This window comes from Phascolarctos cinereus, unplaced genomic scaffold (assembly GCF_003287225.1).
Source record: "Phascolarctos cinereus isolate Bilbo 61053 unplaced genomic scaffold, phaCin_HiC Scaffold_4;HRSCAF=312, whole genome shotgun sequence".
NCBI classification, from domain to species: Eukaryota; Metazoa; Chordata; class Mammalia; order Diprotodontia; family Phascolarctidae; genus Phascolarctos; species Phascolarctos cinereus.
This window is the reverse complement of record NW_027555847.1, coordinates 182,670,154-182,693,913: the sequence shown is the minus strand read 5'-3', so window position 1 is coordinate 182,693,913 and position 23,760 is coordinate 182,670,154. Positions and strand designations below refer to the sequence as shown.

Sequence of the window (23,760 nt, the reverse complement as noted above, 5' to 3'; positions counted from 1 at the left end):
TTCTGATTGGCTGAGCTAATGTCAGTGACATCAGCCAACTTACTTTTCATTGGAAGGCTCGTTGCTGGGACTGTAGCAGTTGCAGCAAGGCATTTAACTGCTTACAGACCGGAAATGGAAATCTAAATTATTGTGGTTAGAGGTACTCAGCCTGCTGACTGCGTGCGGCGGATCAGCAACCCACACGTGTGGAATGGAACCCGGTGTAGCAAAGAGAAAAGGGTCTAGAGAAAGACTCCAAGCCCGCAAGCCCCAGACCTTAGACCCACCCCCGCCCCTGGCCATTACCCTTTTAAGCGCCAGGCTGAAGGGCTGTAGGGGTAGCACGAGGCATTGAAATGGAACAGTCGGATTGGCCACACGCCTCAGTTATAGACGCACCCTCTCCTCCAAAAGGCCATTCTGACTGGCGGGGGGAGAAAGTAAACAGAGTTGAATCACCCTTCTGGCCGGCCAATTGGAGGGGGTTTGGATTGTGACGTGATGGGATTCTGCGAAATTGTTACTGAGCAAGAGAATGCCGGAACAGTGAGGACCGGCTGGAGAGGGGGGAGTGGATCGGGCTGTGCACGGGGGCAAAAGTATCTCTTAGACCTAGATTTTTTTTCTGCTATCTCCAAACGCTTTTTTTGCTTGGTTTGGGTGAATGCGTTGAGAAATCTAACGAAGAAAATTGGGCACCCGGGAATTGCGGAGCCCCCTTCTGCATTTTTTTTTTAAAAGCTGTCACCCCTCCCGGAACGCCTTGGTTTTTTTTTTTCCACTAGAAATCATAACTTGAAATCGCCACGTGTGGCATCTTTCCAAGACAGCCTTATTATTAGAGAGTCCGTTGCGCTTGTCTATTGGGATTGATTGGAAAGCTGGAGGGGCCCACTAGTCCCAGGTAAGGGAGGGCTTTGGGAGAGTGAGAAAGCCCCCCACGGTAGCCCCGGATTGTGGATGCTGCGTTTGGAGTCACTGGTTGTTACGTAAAGATGAGGGGTTGAGGTCGACTTCTTGCGCGGATTCCAAAGCGCACGGCTCTCTCCTCCCCGCCCCCTTGGCTCCGCGATCTCGCTCGTCGGGGGAGAGAGGACGAGCTGATTGATCGTAGGGGAAAAAGAGGGGGAAAATAATAAAGCAAATAATAATAATAATAACCAGCAAGCAAACTCCAGGAGGTACGACAGGAGGGGGGTGGAAAGTTGGTGCCGCTGGACTTGGGTACCTCCTGCTCCTCCCTGCGCCCTCTGGCCCGCACCATGTCCGCAGCCGCCTACATGGACTTCGTGGCTGCTCAGTGCCTGGTTTCTATTTCCAACCGCGCTGCGGAGCCGGAGCACGGGGCCGCCGAGGCGGAGAGGCTGAGGATGCCCGAGCGAGAGGGGACGAAGGAGCACGGTGACCCCGGGGATACATGGAAGGACTACTGCACTCTGGTCACTATCGCCAAAAGCTTGTTGGACCTGAACAAATACCGACCCTTGGCGACCCCTTCCCTCTGCAGTGACAGTATCGAAAGCCCCGATGAAGACCTGGGATCCGACAGCGACGTGACCACCGAATCTGGGTCGAGCCCTTCCCACAGCCCCGAGGAGAGACAGGATTCTGGTGGGGTGCCCGGCTCTCTCTCCCTCCTCCACCCTGGAGTGTCTGCAAAGGGGAAACTAGCCTCTGAAAAGAGACACAAGTGTCCATACAGTGGATGTGGCAAAGTCTATGGAAAATCCTCCCATCTAAAAGCCCATTACAGAGTGCATACAGGTTAGCGGTGGTCTCTCACTTAACCGAAGGTGCTGTTGGGGTTAACTGTTTGCGTGCCAGCCTCTGGCCGTGTGCAACATTGGTGGTAGTTAAGGACGCTGCACTTTTCCTAAAGGTTGCAAATTTTGGAGAGGAAAAAGAGAGAAAGAGAGAGAGAGAAACAAATTGGATAAGATGGTTTGTGCTGTTTTGAACTCTTTAAAATAATTTAACTGTTTGCTTTTTCAACTTTTCTCCTCCCTCCTTTCAGTTTTTGGTTGTTTTTTTTTACTGTATTTTCACCCTGCTGAAAAATCCTAAAATGAACCTCTTTAATGAGAGCCCACCTTTTGAAAGTATGGCACATTATTAAAACGTCATGCGCAGATTGTGTATTGAGTGCCAAGGGCGTTAAAAAGGCTTGTGAGGTGGCTTTCGAGGTGAGCAGATTGTTTGACCCACCCCCATTCCCACTTTCTTTCCCTCCCCCCCTTCTCCTCCCCTCATTTTCCCTTCTCTCCCTCTCTCCTCTCTTACTCCCAAGGCTCCCCACACCCCTACAATTGGAATATCCTGCCTGGGTAGGTAAATTCAAAAAGGCAGTTAAATAGTATCTTTCTTGTTCTCCTCACCTTTCCCTTTGTGGAACTGGAGTAAATGAGACAAAATCGAAGGTTTTATAGACAGCCATTTAGGGATGCGTCTCTCATTTAGCCTTATACTGGCTACTTTTCTGGGCTTGCCAAGATGGCTTTAAATTTGGCCAAGAGTCCCTGGAGAGGTTTAAAATAACACTGCTTAGGGCAGCAGAGCATTTTGACCAAATGATGGACAACAGGCCAACTACATTGCTGGTTAGCTCCTTACCAAATCAGATATCTGAGTTAATTCTCCTTATTCAGTTATGTGTGTCACTCCCACCCATAAGCCTAGCAGTGAGACTCAGGGCGTGGTTCATTTCAGAGGTCCTGGCTTAGTAATGAATGTTAGGAGGCTCTTATTAGAAACAATGTCGAACTGACACTCCTAGGTAAAGCAAAATGAAAAATAGTAAATGGAGTAAAGAACTGGATCATTGACAGTGAGAAGACAGACATCCGCAGTATAAAATCCTCCTTGGGAGACTTACAAGTCCCTTAATGAGCCAAATCTGGCTGTGTTAGACAGACACGCCAGGGAAAAGTTGTAAGACCTTAATACTATGAGACTTTAATCCACCATCTTTTTAGAGGGCCCAGTTAACACCTGCTGTTCTGATAAAACAGCCCTGGTCCTGGCCACTGTGAAATCACCTTTGTTAGTCACTATTATGGTGACACCTTATTTAGAAGACTTACCTGTGTTGTGGAAGAAAGCATTTAATAGAGCTTTTTTGAGGCAGTAAACGGAAACTGTGAAGGTAATGCTTTCACTCTTCAGTTTTAGAATGGGAATAGATTGGGGTTCGTTTTATTTTTGGTTTTGTTTTTTTTTAAGAATTTGTTTTCAAAGAAAAGCCAGGTAACTATTCCCCATATTTTCATGATAAGGTTTCTCCCCACCCCCACCCTTCTCCATGTTAGAGCTTGTTACCTAAGGTTTAAAACGGGTTTTTCTTAGTTTAAATCACTGGGTTAACTTTAGTTTTGATCACTGCATCACAGCACTTTACTGGCCAGAGGTGATTATCATCTAGCAGCTGTTTTGTGGGCCTTGCAGGCTCAGGCCTGTTCCCTGGTAGGCAGGAGTCCACATCATTGCTGACTGCCACCTTTAACAAAGAGGCTGGAGATAGAATGGGCCCAAAGGTCGAAATTCCCCTTCTGGACGCCCCTATTAGGGCAAGTGGGAGGGTGAGAAGAAGCTTCTCTTGTTGCTTCCTAGGACTTACAAAGAGAGCACAAGAATTTCCATCCCTGCTACTGTTGGTGGAATGGTTTTCCTAAATACTTAGTTTCTTCAGAAATGGTTACTCCCTATGTCTGTGTGCAGCTGTTCAATTAGCCATGAGATCATATACCTCAAGCTACCTCCGTAGGTTGTTTTGCCTAGTGAAAATTGTGAAAATGTTAACCCTAGCATGTAAAAAAAAAACCACCAAAATCTGCTGACAGCCATTTAAAATTCTCCAGGCAGCCTTTAAAAACTATAAATATGGTGATTGCAGGTGTCTTGTTTATAATCTGCAGGCCTGTAATCCTAATGCAGTCGTTGAATAGGGCCATTGGCCCATGTAAATGGAATGTGGACCGAGCTTCCACTGCAGGAAGCAGATTTAAAGATACCATAAGTAAGGGTCCTTGTAGTGGCCAAAGGAATTTTTGGTGGCACACCCACTCAAAGCTTTAAATGCAGTTTCAAGGTAAGATTAGCTGTTAAATTCCTCAGTCTTGATCTGTCTTCTGCACAGAAAGATCATCCAAGAATTGTGGTTTTTATTGGTGCTAGATTCTGAAGAAGAGAAATTAATTACATAATAATGGCCTACAAATTATGAGACTCTCGACAGAGGCCTCACTAGGAAATTCTTCCTTCTCTCTGCAAGTTCTATGTAAGAGCTATGTCCCCAGCTCTACCCAGCACCCATATTTCACAAACTGTTGCACCCCAAATACTGAGGCTGGTCTAACTGCACTACTAGTGGGTCTGGAAGGTGACACATTTAACACAGTTCATCTGTCTAGTGTCATTTGGATAAAAAGGCACAGAGTTTATTTTATACACACACACATACACACACACGCATTAGATTTTGGGTAAGAGGACCTGGCTTTGAATCCCAGGTTGGCTACTTCCAACCTTTGTGACCTTGGGTCACCCCTCTAGGCCTCACGTTCTTATTCTTAAAATGAGGTTAGATTAGATAATATCAAAGGTCCCTTCTACTTCTAAGTCTATAATCCTATGATTAGGGGACACACACACACACACACACACATATAAAAGAAATTACATTTCTATGTGAAGGTATGTATATGTTGTTGTTCAGTTGTTTCAGTCATGTCCAACTCTTTGTGACCCCATTTGGGGCTTTCTTGGCAGAGATACTGGAGGAGTTTGCCATTTCCTTCTCTAGCTTATTTAACAGATGAGGAAACTGAGGCAAACCAGGTTGAGTGAGTCGCCCAGGGTCACACAGCTAGTAAGTGTCTCAGGCCAGATTTGGACTCAGAAAGATGAGTCTTTCCGACTCCAGGTCTGGCACTTTATACACTTCACCACCTTGCTGCCCGCATGTGTGTATATTATATAGTACATATATGTGATATGTATAATGTTTGTGTAGGAAAGCATATGTGTTTATACACATATTATACATGTGCAATGTGTAGATATATGATATATGTGTGTATATATATGTATAATAGGTATATGGACACAATTATATAAGCCTATACTTGCACATGGTTTGCTATACAAGTAAATATGAGTATAAATATGTATCCCATATTCATGTATATGCACACATATGTATATATCCTAACATGGGATCATAGATTTAGATCCAGGTATGTCCTTAGACGCCATCTAGTCCAACTTCATTTTACAGATGAAGGAACTGAAGCTGACAGAAGTTCAGGCCTAAAGGAAGGACGTGACTTACCCAAGGTCACAAAGGTTAGAAGTAGCTGACCTGAGGTTTAAACCCAGGCCCTCAGGTTCCAAATCCATACGCACACATACGTGTGTGTGTGTGTGTGTGTGTGTGTGTGTGTGGTGTGTGTGTAGAGTAGTATAGATCATTGAATTTGGAATCAAAGACCTCAGTTTGAACCCTAACTCTGTCCTTCATTATCAGTGTGACCTTGGACAAATGACTTAACCTCTCTTAGCCTCAGTTTCTTCATCTGTAAAATAAAGGAGTTGGACTAGATCACCTCTAGGGTTCTAGTTCTAAATTTATGACTCGAGGAGATACTTAGATCCCAATTTGAAGTAAAAAAAAAATGACCCATCAGGCTGGCCTGGTTGTCAGGTCAGAAGGGCATTTGAAATCTTAAGGGTGGCTTCTGCTTCCCTCCCTCTTTTTTTTTATGATTACCTCCTTTATCATTGCTAGTGCACCCCACAAGGTTTGTAGAAGGCAGTTTGGCTAGACATATAAAAAACAGTGTGTAACCTTGATTCTGGTTGAGTTCACAGTTTCTTGAAAATGTTACTTCAATTATCTGTTTCTTTCTCTTCCTGTTATCTTCTCTCTCTTCCCACCACCTTCAAGTCAACAAATATTGATTAACTACTTTCTATGTGCTGAGGCACTGAGCATGCAAGGACCAAAACAGAAATTTACCATCAAGAAGCTTACATTCTACTAGGGAATCATTACAACAGATATTTTGTTTACACAAATAAGTGAAAACAAAAATAATGCACAGTAATTTCAAGATGGCGAGAGGGTAAATGTCTATGGGGATTTGGAAAGGCCTCAGGTAGGATGGAGGTAGCACCTAAGCTATATCCTAAAGGAGGCCAGGGATTCTTTTTTACCTACTTATTCCATGAAAAATACTGTAGCCATCTGATTGAATGTTACTGATCAAGGCCTGAAGAGAGCCATTTGGATGGCATTGGACCTATTGCTTTAACTAGGAGTCAAAACCCTTAGAGCATAGGTCTTTCTTCCATCCTGGGCCCCAGATTTTGGGCATTCACTTTAAAGAAGGCCCTCAAGAATCAAGGTGTGCCAAGGAGCCCTTCATTCATAACAAAGGTGACCTCATCCCCTCTGAGGATGAACACATAGGGCCATGTGTACAACAGGTGCACAATAAATGCTGGCTCAAATTGCTGTCTTCCCCCTTGCCATCCAGACAACTGCTTGAGGGACTGTCAGAAGATCTGGGTTTAAATCCCACCTCCAGAGCTTACTGCTTGTGTGACCTTGAGAAGTCACTTACTTTACCTGAGCTTCATATGCTGAGGAGGTCCCTTCCAGCTCTTGATCTATAATTCTTTGACTCTCTGACCCTGTGTCTCTTATGCCAGCCCTCAGAGATGGAGCAAGTCAGTATCCCATTACTGTGGCTTTATCTAAGTAGCCCTGTTATGTCTTGGGGAAATAACTGAAGCTAAACAGGGGCTTTGTTTGTTTGTTTTTAGTCATGTCCAACTCTGGCCCTGGAAGGGGTTTTCTTGGCAAAAATACCAGAGTGGTTTGCCATTTCCTGCTCCAGTGCATTAGGCAAACAGAGGTTAAGTGACTTGCTCAGGGTCACACAGCTAGTAAGTGTCTGAGGCTGGATTTGAACTTAGGTCTTCCTGACTCCAAACATAGCTCTCTATCCACCGAACCACTTAGCTGCCAGGTAATTCCTAACCTTTGCATTGTTATGTAAAACTCACTGAATTCTTTTAGAAAAAAAAAGTTTACATTAGTGAAATAGAGCCAGAGACTTCAGGCAGGCATCAGGCTGCAAAGGGAAAAAATGATTGGCCAGAGACTGCAAGGTAACGTTTACCTGAAAAATTTTTGCTTTCCCTTCTAAGTGTTAGGTTTAGAGCAAAAGCACATCGGATTGTGTAACCAGCCTTGCAGAGCATAACTAAGGGCCTGTTGATTTATACAAGGGCAGGGTTTGGTGCTGAGCTCCACATGCAAAAGACAAATGACCAGAAAAAAATGGAAAGGATCAGCATCTGCTACATCTGAAGCTCTAGGCTGGCTGTTCTGGCCCCAGGGAGATGGGAGGTGCACCCTGGGGTGGGAATGCCAAGGAGAACTTGGCCGCTCTGCTCCAGTAGCTCAGAGCAGGGAGGCCAGAATGGGCTGGGGAGGGGTGGAAGAAGGAAGGGGTGACTTGAAGTGGAAGTTCTGAGCCAGAAGAGTGACCGCTGCCTAGACCTGATGGTCAATGGCAGGCAGCTGGCTACCGCTTTCACTTAACCCTTTGTCTGCCATGGCAAGGACAAAGCTGCCTAAATTATTCAGTGAAGCCATTTTCCTTGATTGTCTTCTCAAAATATATGTAGAAAGAGGGAAAGTACAGCTGTTGGGGGACTTGGAAAGTGGGAGGGTGAGAGGTAGTTATTAAAGTAATAATGTGCTATAGTGGAAAGACCACCGAATTTCAAGTCATCAGACCTAAGTTTGTATCTCAGCTTTGTCACTGCTTGTGTGATCTTGGGCTTTTCTTCAGTTCTTCATTTGTAAAATGAGGAGGTTGGACTTTTTAAAAAATGGAGAATGGGTTGCTTTAGGCATTGGTGGGTCCCCCCTCCTTTGAGCTCTTCGAGCACAGGTAGGCTGAACAATGACTTGTCAGGTGATGTGATCACAGTATAGTTGGACTACATGGCCACTGATGTCCCAACCCTCAGATTCTGTGATTCTGTGCCCAGATTGTGTCTGAGGTCCCTTCCAAATTTATATGCATGATCCTGTATAGGAATTAAAGGTTTGCTCACAGCAACCCTTTAAGTATGGTGGTATATTTATTGTATAACACCCATATCAATTCAGGAGCATTAGAGGAAGAGTATAACCTGAGGAAAATAGATTTTTGGCCCCCTAAAATGAGTATCCATTAGATTTACATTCCAGCCCTAACACCATAGGCATATTCCAAGAACCAACTATTCTGTAATATCTATGGGAAATTCCCAGATAGAATTTCCCACAGATAATCACATTATATATTGGGAAAAGAGTGAATCAAAGGGTCTTCCTGCAGTTTCACCAGGCCAGGGAGGATGGGGGAAATGGCCAGATGATTTCCCAGTATCTCTTCTTTCAGGAGTCCTTAAAAACAACCTGGCAGGCCTTAGAGTGAGCTTGTTTTCTAACCCATCAATTTGATTACTTGGTACTTTACAGTTATTAGCATTCTGGATGGAATAAGCTCCATGTCCAGTAATCATTACTTCCAGCTCTTCAGTTTTTCCTTCAGCTACTCTCACCCAGAAGGAAAAAAAAAAAGCTCTCTAAATTTCATCCCATGGTTGCCACAACCCCTCTCCTCATAAGGCCCAACCCTCTCTTATCTAATGTTTCCCTAGCAAGCCTATCAAATGAGATAATGTACATAAAAAGGCTAGTCAACAGAAAACTGCCCAAATGTAAGTATTCTGTTCTAACTCCTGCTGGGACAGAGTTAGAGACCTTAAATTCTTACTGGGTTGGTCATTGCGAAAGGGCATTTTCTAGTGCTGTGAACCACAAGCCCAAAAACATGGCGAAAAGGAAAAGGAGCAGGCCCCTGACCCCGCTGAGCTTCACACTACAGTCCTGGTCCGTTTTCTTGTGTGAAACATAACTACTATCTCTGAGGGGAAAGAGGGCCTACCCAAACAGATGGAAATTTGTTCTTTTGGTAAAGACATTCCTGAGAAGATTCTACTGGGGCCTGACATAGCCCAGTCCAGTCCAAGGTTTAACTCCCTAGCCTTATACCACCTCTTGTCAGCTGGGTGAGATGGTGATAGTTCAGCTGGCTGAACTACAGAAGTTCATCTGGAGGCTGCCACCCTGGGCCTTGTGGCCCCTGACCTCTGGGTATTTGGGCACTCCCTTGGCTGTCCTATAGCAAACCCTCACATGAGCAACCACCTTTTTTTCTGACCCCACCCTTCCTGAGGGCCTTCATTACATCAGAATGTCCTTAATGCTATTTGACTGATGAAGGCAAAGAGAGTCCATTAGGATGCTGTTTTAAGCAGTTCTTTTTTTTATGTTTATGTTTAATGCTGGCCTCAACCTTTCCCTCCAGCAAATCACTGGAGCAAATGAGAAATCGGTGCATTCTGACCTTCAGAGTTGGGTTTCCCACAGAGAGAACTCATAAGGAGAGAGAGAAAGAAAGAGAGACATATATTTTTCATGCCTCTAGTAGTGAAAGCCACTTATTTCCATTTGCAAGTCAAGTGTATGCTTGTGGCATGTGACCAGGACTCCTTTTTCCTAAGCTTAGTGATAAGACTATTGGAAATCTTATGTGGCATGTGGGAAAGGGGAACTCAGAATTAGGCCCTGAGATTGGAGGTTGAAGGATGTTGGACACTGTTTCCAGCATACCCATATGACAGTTGCTGAGTCCAGGAGGTTACTGTCTACCCATGAATAACCAGCCTTTCTGCTTCTGGATAAAACCAAGAATAACAGGACATTTGGACAATAGAATGAAATCTGTCTCTGAATAACCAAATTAAACATTTATGGTGATTGAGAAAGTAAATATATAAAATCTAAAGCAAATTTAAGAATGACCTTTTAAAAAAAAGTGGTGGGAAAGGAATTTCAGCTTTATAGAACAAACGAAATCTGAAATGTGGACCATCTTGTTTTATGTTAAGGCAAGTATGGGCAAATGTTAATCTAGGTTCTACCTTCTTCACCTCTGGCTTATACAAGCAATCCCCTGGGAGAGAGAGTTCCTGCCAAGTGTGCCAGTGAGGCAGAAAAGACCAAAATGGATGCAGAAATTCAGCATCAGATCTCCCTTGCCAAGTCTGGCTTCTCAGGAATGAATGCCATGTCAGATACTAGCTGTGTGATGACGGGCAAGTAACTTAACCTCTCTGGGCCGCGTTTGTAAATGAGGGGGTTGGGCTAGATGGCCTTTAAGACCCCTTTCTTTTAAATGTGTGATCCTAGAATCACTCTATTCCTCAAGTGTCTCATCTATGAAATGAAGGATTTGGACTCAGTAACTTTTAAGGTTCATTTTAGCTTTAAATCTTTGCTGTTGAAAAAGTGTATAGAGACTATTGAATAGGAGGGGTAGGGGTTTAAGTAGGCTCTGGCTTCACTTTCTGACACCTTTTCAAGATGAGGGGCTCTTTGTACTAGAGGAGGGCTCTCAGAAAAAAACTTCTTTCTCCTTAAAATTCACATATGTTGCCCATGACCACTTGCTTTCCTCATATTTTGATTAAAATTTCAGATATTCCAGCCATAACTTTCAGACAATTCTGATAACAGGCTTTGAAAAATGTTCTTTTGGCATTATGGAAGGAGTAAGGGATATGGAGTCAAAAAGGCCTTGGGGTCCTTCCTGGCTCTGCCTCTTGCTCTTTCTTGATCCATTTAATTTTGAGGGGACTCAGTTTCCTCCTATAGTAAGAGGATTGGACTAGCTGGCTCCAAAGTTTCCTTCTAGCTCTGAATCTCTGATCCTGTGACTTGGGATGCCTGAGACACCTTGGACTAAATAAGGGGCTTGTTGTAGATAAGTCATTGAGCAATGGAAGCATCTGTAGTCTTTCCCAGGAGTCTTGAGGCTGGACGTTATAGGGATCCAGGTTGGATTATCTGGGCTTCCTGCCAATGGGGATAGACCCCACCCCTCTCTCCCAAGGCCCAGTTGGATCTGATCCCAAAATCAGACAATCATTTCTCTGTTACTGCTTTCTCTAAGCATAGCTTTCGGTTGCGATTGAAGAAGCTTGGGCCAGCGTAATCTTGCAACTTCAGGGCTTGCCCACTCTTATCCTTCCTTTTCTTTGGCTACTGAGTTTTGCCTCCTCCTTTGAGTCAGAGCAGAAGCCACTTCCTTTCATCCAAAGATAACCCATATCTTAAATGATCATTTAAGACTGCAGATAGTATAGTCCAAGTATGGAATAAAATAGAGCTTTCCTCTGCTGTTTATTCTGCCCCATTTTGGGAGGAAGGAGATGTGCAGGAGGGACTAGTAGGAGGAGACATAGAAAGAATGCTAGATTTGTGTTTGAGCCCCAGCTGTGACATGCTCTGCCTTTCTTCCTGGACAAGTTAGGTCACCTCTCTGAGGCTATTTCCTCATCTGCTAAATGAGGGTATTAGACTAGATGAGCTCTATGGACCTTTCCAAGGTCATAACATTCTACCATTCTGGATGGATTAGAGCCATAGGCCCTAAGGTCCAAGAACAATGTTTTAGTAGAAAAAGTAACCCATAGCTGTTTGAAGAGTTGTATTTTGGGGGCCCCTACTGATGGGTTCTCTGGAATTTAGTTCCAAAGATACAAGTGGAGTAAATAGATAAGAGCCTTGGGTTAGATGCTCTTTTGATCCGACTTTGAGATTGTTTTTTCTTTTTTTTTTAATTGCCTGGAGACATGGATATAAATGTCTCATGTTAACATGAGCATTTGTGTCCTATACGCTAATATATAATAATAAAGACTTATAGTACATGAAACTGAATTATTTATTTAGCAGTTTATATTGGAGTTTAGGAGATAGCTAACTGCACTGTACATAACCATAGCACCCTAATCATCTTAAGAGGCAAAAAAAAAAAAATCCAAAACCCTGCCCCTAAAAATAACTCCTAAAAACACAGGCAGAGAAATGGCTCAGAGCCGTACACTGACACTGTTGTGAGGCTTTATGGTTTTTGAGACCGTTGCTTGCTTGTTAGTTTGCTTATTTGAACATCAGTAACGAAGGGAGAAGGATGTGCTGGGGAACAGCGTGGTTTTTCCTCTTATTGCCAGTCTTATTTCCCCACTGTCATTAGCTATAGATGCGTGTGTAGTGAAAATCACTCTTGTCTCATTAGAGGGGAGCATGGGTCCTGTTTCTGCGTAATGCCTCCCATCCTACATTGTACCACAGCCTAGGCTAAAGATACTGTGGGGCAGTGCCTCCTTGAATGGTTCTTCCCCATTTCAGGTGAGATTTAGTTCTGGTTGACACTCTTGGCCTTCTACCTAAGGGAGAAAAGACAAGAAGGAATTTCAAAAGAGATGCACATACCAGAGCTTTGGCCATTTGGTGGTCTTGGTACTTAATGCCAGGCTTTTGAATGGGGGTGACCTAGACTTTTTGGCATGTTGTAATGGGTAGAGCCCTGGACTTAAAGTCAGGAAAACCTGTGTTGGAATCATGCCTCGGGCACTTATTATGTGTAGGACCTCTGGCAAGTCCTTTATCCTCTCTGGGCCTCAGTTTCCTCATCTGTAAAATGAAGTGGTTGGACTCAGTGACTTCTACTGGCCCTTTCAGTTCTAACTATAATCCAATGAATCCCCTAGGCTATTTTCCTGATATCGTCCTCTCAGTTTATATAAGAGGCATTGCAGTTCGGAAGGGAGTACTAAAACTCCAAAGAGAAATTGGGTGGTCATGGTCAAGGTGATGATATCCAGTTGAAAAATCTCCTCAACCCATGCTGGGTCTGGGGTGCATGGTGGCAGTAAATAAAAGATACTTTTATCCCCAATATCTCAAGGTAGGGGGATGTTACAATAGAAACAGTAAAGCAAAACTTATATTTAGAGCTGTGTCTTGGATATAATCTGTGAAAGCTGGTCCTCTCTTTCCCAGGGCTTTTTCTTTACATTTGAATTACAGATGAATTGTGGCCCTTTGTTGAAAGCTGATAACACAATTTAGGCAACAGCATCTTGTGCCCTAGGGAAGGTTCAGAAGGGAGAGGCCCACCTCCTTTCCCTCCACTGTCCAAAAGAGGCTTTGAGCCTTCCTGTAACACGTGCAACTTGATTGACTGCGTCTGTATGTTGGTAAATACATGCCAGTGTTGGTATACAAATACCAATTTTTGTACTAATTGGGACAAACTACTATCAAATACTGGTGTTATTTACATGTGTGTATGCATATTATATATACACAAGAGGCCTATGACTTTTTTATTGTGGAGAATTGGTATGGAAATTCTCTCAAACTAATGTAGTTGGCACTGAACTGTAACTTTTAAGTCTTAGAGAGTTATCTGGGGCACTAAAAATGTAAGTGACATCAAAAGACCTTAGAAATAATCTTGTCCTCATGACAAATATATCTTTATAATTTATGCCCTTTATAGTAACATTTAAAAAATGCCTCTTGCCTGTTCCTAGTCAAGACTCTAATGGATGGTCTTGAGAAGCTTAAGTTCTGTATTACGGGAAAGAAAAGAGTGGATCCCTAAGTGAAAAAAAGTTGGAAAACTATTACTTTAGGGTCATTCTAGCCTTATAAACAAGTTCTTAATGATTTCTTTAACCATCTATCCATCAAACCCAAAGGTCTTCACATAGCAGCTAAGAATAATAGTCTTTCTGCCTATTCACTCACCAACAATTTGGACCCCAGCTAGCAGCTGAAAAGTATTCTAGATTATTTTCTTCTTTGCCAAATGTCATTCTGGCTAGGTGTCCCACTTAGCTGCCTCATTTATACATGTCACAGGTGAAAACAATTTATATACCTAGGTGGTCACTAAGAATCATTTTGAGCTTTGAGTATTATATGAAAGGAGAAAAACTTAGCATTTCCCTTGATGAAGTCAGATGAGATCATAGTTGGAATCAGGGGTTCTTAACCAAAGTGTATGAATTTGTTTGATAAATATTTTGGTAATTGTATTTCTTTTTTTTCTTTTTAATTTTTAGGCAGTTGGGGTTAAGTGACTTGCCCAGGGTCACACAACTAGTAAGTGTCAAGTGTTTGGTCTGAGGCCGGATTTGAACTCAGGTCCTCCTGACTCCAGGGCCTATTCACTGCACCACCTAGCTGCTCCTGATAATTGTATTTCTATATATTAGATATATAATATACAAATATTTATGATTTCAGTATATTTTACTTTGTAATCCCTATATATTTTATTTTATGCATTCAAAAACATTTTTCTGAGAAGGAATTCATAGATTTCATCAGACTGTTACAGGGTTCCATGCAGTAATGTACTGGTAAATATTTAACAACTAACTTGGGGTTGGGGGGGAGGTGTATGGCACCCTACACACTTTTAAATTAATGTGCATCATTAACATTTTCTCCATCACTTTCTTAAGTCTAGACAATCAACAGAACAATAAATCAAGCCCTGATTTGCTGATTTCCAAACCTGAAATTTCTAGAATGGTTACCAGCAGGCTGCACCACAAAAAAAGATTAAGAACACTGGGCCCTTCTAGCTGTAGTGTTCATGTTTCACTGTCTCCGTGTTTTTTAACAGATGCACAGTTAAAATATTACCAACCACTTTGGGGGCCTCTTAATGTGTTTTGAGACACTGAAGTGAAAAAATATGGAAGTGGGAGTCCACTGACCTAGGTTTTTAATTCCAACATTATCACCAGTTGTTGTGATGTTGAACAAATCACTTCTATCTCTCTGACACTGTCTCACTGTCCTCATCTGTAAAATAAGGGTCTTTTACTAGTTGCTTTTGAAGGTCTCTTGGGCAAGTCTCTTAGATCATCTGTAAAATGAAGGAGTTGGATTAGATAACGTCATGGTTCAGTAGGAAGAGTGCTGGAGTGTGTTGCTGCTGAAATCATGGGACCCATCTGAATTCAGATCCTAACTCTGACACTGAATACTTGTGTGACTGTGGGCAAGTCACTTAATCTCTGTGGGCCTTGGTTTCCTCAACTCTAAAAGTGAGTTGGGTTGAAAAGGGTGAAGGCATTGTGGTACAATGGAAGGAGCACAACCTCCCCTGGCCTTAGTTTCTTCATCTGTAAAAAGAGTGTATTGGAATAGATGACCTCTGAGGTCCCTTCTAAGTCTCTATATATGATCCTTCCAGCTCTGAATTTTATGACCATGAATTCATTTGTCTATTTTTCATCTAATGATACCAAGAAGCTTTAATCTGTATTTTTGTTTGAAAAGTAAGGTTTAGCTTCTTGTAGTAGAGGTCCTTTAATTTTTTTTTTTTGTAGTTGTATCCCTAGCACCTGATACAGGTACCTGGCCCATAGCAGGCACGTAGTAAATGCTTGCAGATTAATTGGTTGATATCATATCACATGGGCATGACATAAATTGGGATAGGTTTTACATGTCCACAAGTTCATAGATTTAAACTTTCAGTTTTTAGAAAATGAAATATGTGAAGTCTAGATGTTTGTTGAATTTATTAATTGAGCTGAATTGAACCTAAAAAGTGTATGACACTATGATTACTGGCCAGCATTTATGTAGTGCTTACTATGTCCAGATATTATCTCATTTGACCCTCAGACCAGTTAAGAGGAGAGAGGTGCTGTTATTATTCCCATTTTACAGATGAGGAAATTAAGGCAAACAGAGGTTAAATGACTTGCCCAAGGTCACGTAGCTAGTAAATATCTGAGGCTGGTGTTTCTCTTTCTGCAAGTTGTTAGATGAGGTTCTCTCTCCTCTCCTACTGATTTCTCATGCTCATCTCTCCTGCTCTGTACCCATTCAGCCTTCAGGAGAGGACACAGGCCTTTCCTCTCATTCTGAGACTTGCTTTCTGAAGAGGGCAGACCACCCTCTCTCAGTCAGTAAGCTCCTGTGTCTAGATCGGGAGACCTGAGAGGTCATCTAATCAAACCTCCCCCATTTTGTAGATAAAGAAATGGAGGCCTGGAGAGATTATGTGATCTTCTCAAGGTCACATAGAAAACAAACAGAAGAGTCAGCTTTGGAACTCAAGTAGGTGACTTGGTGCTTTTTTTTCTTTGAGGGAAGCAAGATTGGGGGTGGGGGGAGAGAGAGAACAGTGTAAATAATAATCAGACGGTGGGGTTACAAAGTTACAGAACTCCTAACTGTTCTGCCTTGTCAGATTTGCAGATATGTGGAGGATTAGCCCAACTTTTTCCTAGTTGCTCTTCTGCCCTGGTTAAACTTCTTTCTAGTCTTCTTGGGGCCAGCTGGTCATATTGGTCTGTGCAGAATGTGCTCTAGCCCTGCCTTTCTTGATGTAGATTTTGGTTGGGATAGGCGCTTGATTTCTCGACCTTCTCTTTTGCTGATTGTAGCTGTGGGTGTGGAAGCCCCAGACTTATAAGAGCTCTCATGTTCTACAAGTACCTCTAGATAGCTGGTTCTTCTGGGTTTTTCTTCCTGAGTCTGAGTGGCTGCTTACTACCTGTAGGACATACTCCTTTACTTCTCTGGCCTTTAGATTTCTCATTTGTGAAAGGAGAGGCTTATACTAGATGCTATCTAAGGTCCCTGGGGCAGGATTTCACTTCCCAGAGCCTCAGTTTCCTCTTTTGTAAGATAAAGTTGTCGAATTAGATGACCTATAAATTCTCTTTCAGTTCTAGAGCTATGATGTTTTAATCTTTCCCCTTAGTCCTAGTTGGTTTGCCAAAAGCAAATTTACTAGCCAAAAGCATCTTTCCTTATTCATGAAATGCCTTCACCTATTGACCTTTGGCCTTAAACTAATGTCTTGGCTTTCTACTTTGCAAACAAGGCTGCCATGATTCCTCTCCAGGAGAGCTCCACAGTAAGACCCTATACAATCCCTTAGCATAAACCTCCTCTAGTAGCCCTCCCACCATTTTATTTCAGGAATTCCCTGGTTCAGATACTGTTTCAGTTCCTCCTATCCATCAGTCAATAAGTAATAAATGCCTACTGTGTACCAGGTACCATGCTAGGTGCTGGGGATACAAGTACAAAGAATTAAATAATTGCTACTGTAAATGCCAATTTCATGTTCAGAGTACTCCATTATGGTTCATACTCCATTCCCAAGGAAAGTAGCTTTCTAGGTTACAAGTTTGAAATTAGGGAAAAATTAATACAAATATACTGTGAAGAGGGGCAGTGGCCCCCACATATATACACCAGCAGGTATGTATGTACCACCAGATTAATATGCATATGTATATGCATATGTGTGCAGACATATACACGCATATACATATACATACTTGTCACACGTGATTTTAAAAATAAACTACTACTACTACTACTACTACTACGAGCACACGCACCCTCCCGCTGTCAGTAAATACTGGGTCTGGTACTGCAAGGCGTATTTAAGGTTAGGGTTAGTGTTAAGGATATTGACTGGCTAGAACCAGGGAGCAAGAATGTCATATATATACTCCCACTTTCTGGACTTCCAAGAGTGAGATAAGGAAAGGGGGCAGCTTGGCACATTGGGAAAAGCCCTGGCTCTGGAGTAAGAGGACCTGAATTCATATTTTTGCCTCTGTTACTTATACTTATGTGACTTTAGGCAATTAAGGGCCTTACTGGGCCTCAGTTTTCCTCATCTGTAAAATAAAATGTTGGACTAAATTGTCTTTGGGGTCACTTCTAGCTCTAGATCTGAAATCCTCATTAAAGATCTACTTATGGATTGTCTGGTTGCCCTACTAAATCTTTGTGTTACAGGTAAGAAAACTAAGTCACAAAGAGGATTAGATTGTTACACAAGATTGAATGATGAAATGGGATATTGACATTCAGGCAGTGTTATTTTTTTTTAAAGCATATCAGACTATTTCATCTTTATATCTCTGTTTAGTCAACTACTAGAAAACAGGATTTTTGTTTCCCGAAGATGTTCAAAACTAGCATGAGTAGAAATGACTTCTTTCCTGAAGGTCCTGGAAACTTTTTTTTTTTTTGGTCATGAACTGGAATATTTTGCACTTTTAGGAGGCAAGAGTGACCACTTGGATTTTGTATCTGCAAGTAATTACTGCTTTTACATCTAGAAGAGTTCCAGTTGTTAACTGGATGGCTGTATTTCTCTCTTCTCAGATCTATAAGCTGTCTCGATGACTTAGGACACCTCTAGGGCTATTTGTAAAGGAGCAGCCCTAGAGACAAGAACTTTTGAGCTTGTGTGCTTCTCTGAGACTTGCTCCTCTTTCTTCCTCTTTCTGTTTTGCTCATTTTCTCAGTAAGTGATCTCCCTGGCCAACACCATTGGCACTGCTATCTTGGCAGCTCAGGTGTGAAAGGTGTTCTCTTTTGCAGGTAGAAATATAAAAGGAAGAGGAAGGGGGTGGGTAAGAGAAAAGGAAACCAGATGCACTAAATCTAGGAAAAGTTGCCTTTACAATTCAACTAATTTTAGAGAGCAAGACCATTCTGCCATATCAAGATGGAAGGGACCTTAAGACGGAGAGCTTGGAAAGACAGATACATAGACACACAGACAGAGATAGCTAGAGAAAGATAGAAAGGTGGGATTAATGAGTGAGCATTTATTAAGTGCTTACTACGTGCCAGATATTATGCAAAGCACTAAGGATACAAATGCAAGCAAGATAGTGCCTGTCCTTAAAGCTTACATTACAGTGGGGGAAGACTGCACATAAAGGGAAGCTGGAAAAAGGGGTGGGGTGAGTATTATGGTGGTGTGGACGCAGGACTTGGAGAGGCCTGGGCCCCAGCAAACTAAAGCAAAAACTGATGTTGTTTGCAAGAATAAACCCCAAAATATGAAATAATTTTACAAAGAAATTTATTAGGTTGTTTGGTAGAGGGGAACAAGCCAGAAAGAAGATGTGATTCCCCTTTCCTCTAGGCTCTGGGAGGTATATGTTATAAAGGATTTGGACAAGGATACCTGCACATGAACCACAGGAACACAGTTAAGCAATTTTGACCAGAGGGCAACTTGAAAACAAGGGAGATTGAGATGGATATCAGAAAAAGCAAACATTCAATAAAATTTGGGTGAACCCATAACATGAGCTTGGGTAGACTTTTATAAAACAAGACCTGGGTATGGAGACACAGAATAAGAATGTTTTGGGTGGATCCAGAAACTGGGAGAACACAAAATTCCTTATAACCATCTATGGCATTCCTAGAGAGTTACCCAGGGAACATCCTGGGTTCAAACTATCTTTAATCACATAAAGTTAGATTCAAACAGTATGATAAATGATAAATAACAATACATTCTGACCTATTAGACATAAGGAACCCAGGAATGGAGTCCAGGTTAACTAATAGGGAGGACTTAGAAAAGGTGATCTTAGGCAAGGAGACATGGCATGGGAATTGGTAAGGCTTAGGAAGTATTCCAGTTACATATCAATACTTTAAGGATCCATGAATTTGTTGTTATGGGTCTAAAACCACTAATGCAGATCACAGTTCCTCCACCTATCTTGTGGCCTTCCTAGATTCATTACAATCATTAAGCAGCATGGTACAATGGAAAGAGCCTTGGATTTGGAGTCAGAGGCCACGGATTCATATCTCACTTCTGTCACTTAATTTCTCTGTGCCTGTTTCCTCATTAAAAATGACCTTCATGCACCCTCCCAGCTGTAAATCTATGACCCTTTGTGGTCAGTCTTCTGATTAGAAACCTCGGCTAAATTAACTGGCCTGGTACCTAGGTCATTGCTGGACCCATATTGCACACTTTTCTAGATTGGAAGGCCCTCCCAGGGCTTGAATTCTGCTGGCATGGACTCTAAGAAAGTAGCATTCCTGTCAATACATGGAAGAAGCTTTGGGGACAGGGAACAGATGTGATTCCATTAACCTAAGGAACTCCCAGTGAGAAAACTCCCTGTGCCAGTGTAGCCTAGCATCTACTCTTCACCTTACAGTCTTACAGAAGTTTCCCTAGGATGCTCAGATGAAATGACTTGCCCAGGACAACACACCACAAATAAACCAGGAACAGGATTTGAGGTCTGCCTGTCGCCAAAGACCATTCTCATTGTCTCTTCAGTAGCCTTTAGTAAATGAGTCATTTTTCTACAAAAGATGAAATCCTCTTTTAGAAAATAAATATTCAGGAGCAGCTAGGTGGTGCAGTAGATAGAGCTCCACACTGGGAGTCAGGAGGACCTGAGTTCAAATCTGACCTCAGATACTTGACACTAGCTGTGTGACCCTGGGAGAGTCACTGAACCCCAATTGCCTTAACCCCCCCCAAAAAAATGCATGTGCAGATGACCCACGTACCCAGTTTGGAAGACCTTAAGGAACATCTCCAAACCCCCTATTAAGATCTTCTCTACAGTGCATTTGTGGTTGCTTTTAAGCAATCACTAACACCAGGTCTTTCAAAATAAAGTCTCATTCCTACAAATCTGCCAAAAACAATCATTCTCAGCAGAAATTGATGTTTCCATTGCTTTCAAAGAAGTGCCAAAATCTCCATGGTTAAGATTTTTTTCAAAAGAATGTTTCTATAGAATAGGAGTAGAAGCATTAGAACTTTTCTTCTCCCTACCTTTACCAAAGTTAATTCTGACTAAATTAGAGGAGGGAAAATTGAAGGGAAAGAAGAGGGAGGTAGGAGATGGTGATGAAGGTATGGGGAGAGACATCTGAAATAGTTCTGACCTCCCTGATTCTGGGATGAATTGCAGATGGCTAAGCCTGAAGTGGACATGAGTATAAAAAAAAGTAGAAAAGAGCCTGCTAATTTCTTCTTTGAGTTTATCCACCACTAAGATATTCCCCATAATCAAATATCAAGATTTCATTTCAGAATTTTGACCAAGAAGAATCAGCTTAATTTGAAATTCAGTCAGCTAGTCACCAGGTAAAATCATTTCTCTAAAAATTATGCTTTATTTGAGGAAAGTGGGAAAATCCTTATCTAGAAAAAGAATATCTCTTCCAGTTTGTCTGAACTTAACTAAGGGCAACAGTGAATTTAAGACAAAGGAGTCCCCTGGGAAATAGATAACTGTTAAAAAAAAAAAAAGATCCAGCCTATACCTGGTACAGCAAGCAACTTTATGATTATTTTTTCCCTTCTGCTTAGTATTTGTTAGAGAATTTCAATTCAGTATGGAAATAAAAGGAGGGAGAGCAGCTTGTAAACAGTGAAAGTTCAGAATGCCTGTTGGGTTATCCAATAGTGTTTTCTGTAAAGTTGAGTTGGTTGTGTTTATAGGATCTGGGTGCCTTTTCTTGGTAATAGATACAAAGCATTGTTGATAGGTGTGTTAAGCTTTTTCAAAAGGAAAAGTTCTGATTCTGATGTAGATGTATTATGGAAGACAGTGTAAATTGCTTTATTGGACAGTTTCTTTGGTGTATGACTGTCCCCTTAAAGAAAATGATGCTTCCAGTGCTGGGATATGTTGAATGTTTTCCTTCTGAGCTCATCTGAGAGTGAGAAAATTTGGCGTTCTAGTCCCTGGCTCTGCCACTAACTGGCTTGTAACATTGGACAAATCGTTTGATGTCTCTGGGCCTCAGTTTCTCCATCTGTATCATGAAGGCATTTTAGTCAGTGTTCTCTAAAGGCCCTTCCCAACTGCTAATAGTCTATGATTCTATGAAGATGCCATGACATCCTAACTCTCTTCTCCCTTCTTTAGTTTTCCAGGCCTAAAATGCAAGTTCACTTATAGGTAATAATATGGCATATTTCTTTTTAAAGCATGTTGGTTTAGTGCTGTGTAAATTATATAATAGGGTGCACAAATTTCTCTCACTCTTATTTAGAGAAATGGAGAGATTGGCCTTTAAGTGGAAAGAGGATATTTGCTAGTTTAGGTGCGTGCCTCAGAATTGTTCTTTCAAGAGAATGCCAGAAGATGGATAAACATTCAATAACCATTTTCTTTAAGATAGCTCTTGGGAATTTAAGGTTGTTGTTTTTTTTTTCCAGTGCACTGAAAATCAGCTTTGTGACTGCAGGGTGAGGAGGAAACTTATGAGTTATTCTTTTCCAAAGAAGCCTAACAGAAGATGCTGACGGCCTTCAATGGCTCATAGCTCTGTGGGTTTCTGCTCTGCCATATGCTTTGAGCATGGGGGATATGACTCAGTGACAGTGGCTGTTTGAGAAGCAATTGAATTTAGAAAAACAAACAAACATGAAATTATTCCTGTTAGGAGAGCAATCCTGAAATTTTAAACAAAATTTCATAACTAGTTGATTGACTATTGACTGTAAGTCTTTATGAAACACCTCTAAATGAGATGCATATACATTTCTGATCCAACTATTTCATATATCTGTTTCCATTGCATGGGAAATTTCTAATGGATATCACTACCATAAAGCTGCCTTACGAACATAAGAAAGTTAAAATAATACGTTCTCCATAAATCACTGGTTTAGGTTAGCATTGTTAAACTGCTTTTGTTTCTGTATGCTAAGAATTCTTATCTTTAGTCTCAAAATGAAATAACAAATAAAATATTTCTTCGTAGCAGTCCATTGACTCTAGAGTAGATTGGTAGTGGGACACCGTTCAACCCTTTGCTCACCTGAGTGGGCAGCATTATAGGCAGAACCAACTGTGTTTAATTCATTTTAGAGTAAACAAGTATTTATTGAACACCTTATATGTGCTCAGCACTTCTAGGCACTGTGGGGCAGGGGTGGGTAGGGGTGGTGAGGAAGAGATACAAAGAAATATTTGACCTGATCCCTGCCCTCAAGGAGCACACATATGCATTGGGTAGTCTAATACCTTTGAGCCCAACATTCTAAACAGTAATATACAGTACAGTTTAATCCCCTGGAGTTTGCAAAAGATATGAGCTATTTTAAACCTTATTGCCATCATGAGTACTTCAAGGGGCCCACGACTGTCTTTGTTTTTATTGTATCTCCAGCATTTAGTGTAGTGTTTGGCATATGGTAAGCAATTAATAAATGCCTTTTCATTCATTCATTAATTGTTCATTATTCATTTGTTGCTTTTGAATGTTCACACCCAACTTCTACTATAATATCTAATCCTTCATATGTAGAACTCAGGATTCAAAGGTTTATGGTTGCCTTTTACTGGCATAGCTTTTTGGTTTGGAGTGTGCTCTGTGGCTCACTTGCAACTGTAAAAAGATATGCCAATCTTGGGTGGAGTTATTCAGTTTTACATTCTAGCCTGGCCTGTCTTTTAGTCTAGATGAGAGCAAGCCTGTGGTAGGGTTCTTTATGGTTAATGGTCCTCTTAACAAAAAATGGGAGAGGGGAGCATGTAGTTAATTATAGCTTGTCCTAAGGTGATAGCGTTTTTTATTATTATTATTATTATTTATTATTATTATTATTATCCTTATTTCTGCATCTCATTGGCACAGGTTAGAGAATCTGAGGAAAAAGAATGAATAATTTTTGGATGACTCAGATGCACCACGCTGGACAGCTCCCAGCCTCTGTGAGTCTCTCTGGGCTCCAGGAAGGTGAGGATGGGAGTGAGAAAAATAGTCACTCCTTGCACCTACCAAAGGAGCCTCTAGGAAGTTCAGTAGAGAAGGGTCTATGTATGCAAAATCTCCCATCAGCGGCACTTTTGACCATTGTTTGGAAAGGCATGAGGAGTAGGCAGGCAGGTGGGGAGAAATCCTCATAAAAGGGGAGGGGGGTGGATTTCATTTTATTAAGTTCCTTTAGCCTCTTTGTGTTCATGGGGGACAAGGCCTTTCTAAATGTATACACATGTACCCCCCAGTGCTGG

The 23,760-nt window shown here is 41.8% G+C and overlaps 1 protein-coding gene and 1 pseudogene across 1 annotated transcript in view; both read left to right on the top strand.

Moving 5' to 3' along the window:
* Positions 1-392: 392 nt before the first annotated feature.
* The window catches only part of KLF9 (KLF transcription factor 9), a 28,375-nt gene continuing 5,007 nt past the window's right edge, over positions 393-23,760 (top strand). Inside the window, exon 1 of the mRNA XM_021001854.2 lies at positions 393-1,746. Within this exon, the coding sequence (XP_020857513.1) occupies positions 1,245-1,746 (502 nt within the window). The 5' untranslated portion in view covers positions 393-1,244. The remainder of the gene's footprint in view (positions 1,747-23,760) is intronic.
* LOC144457356 (U6atac minor spliceosomal RNA) lies at positions 13,873-13,971 on the top strand (annotated as a pseudogene).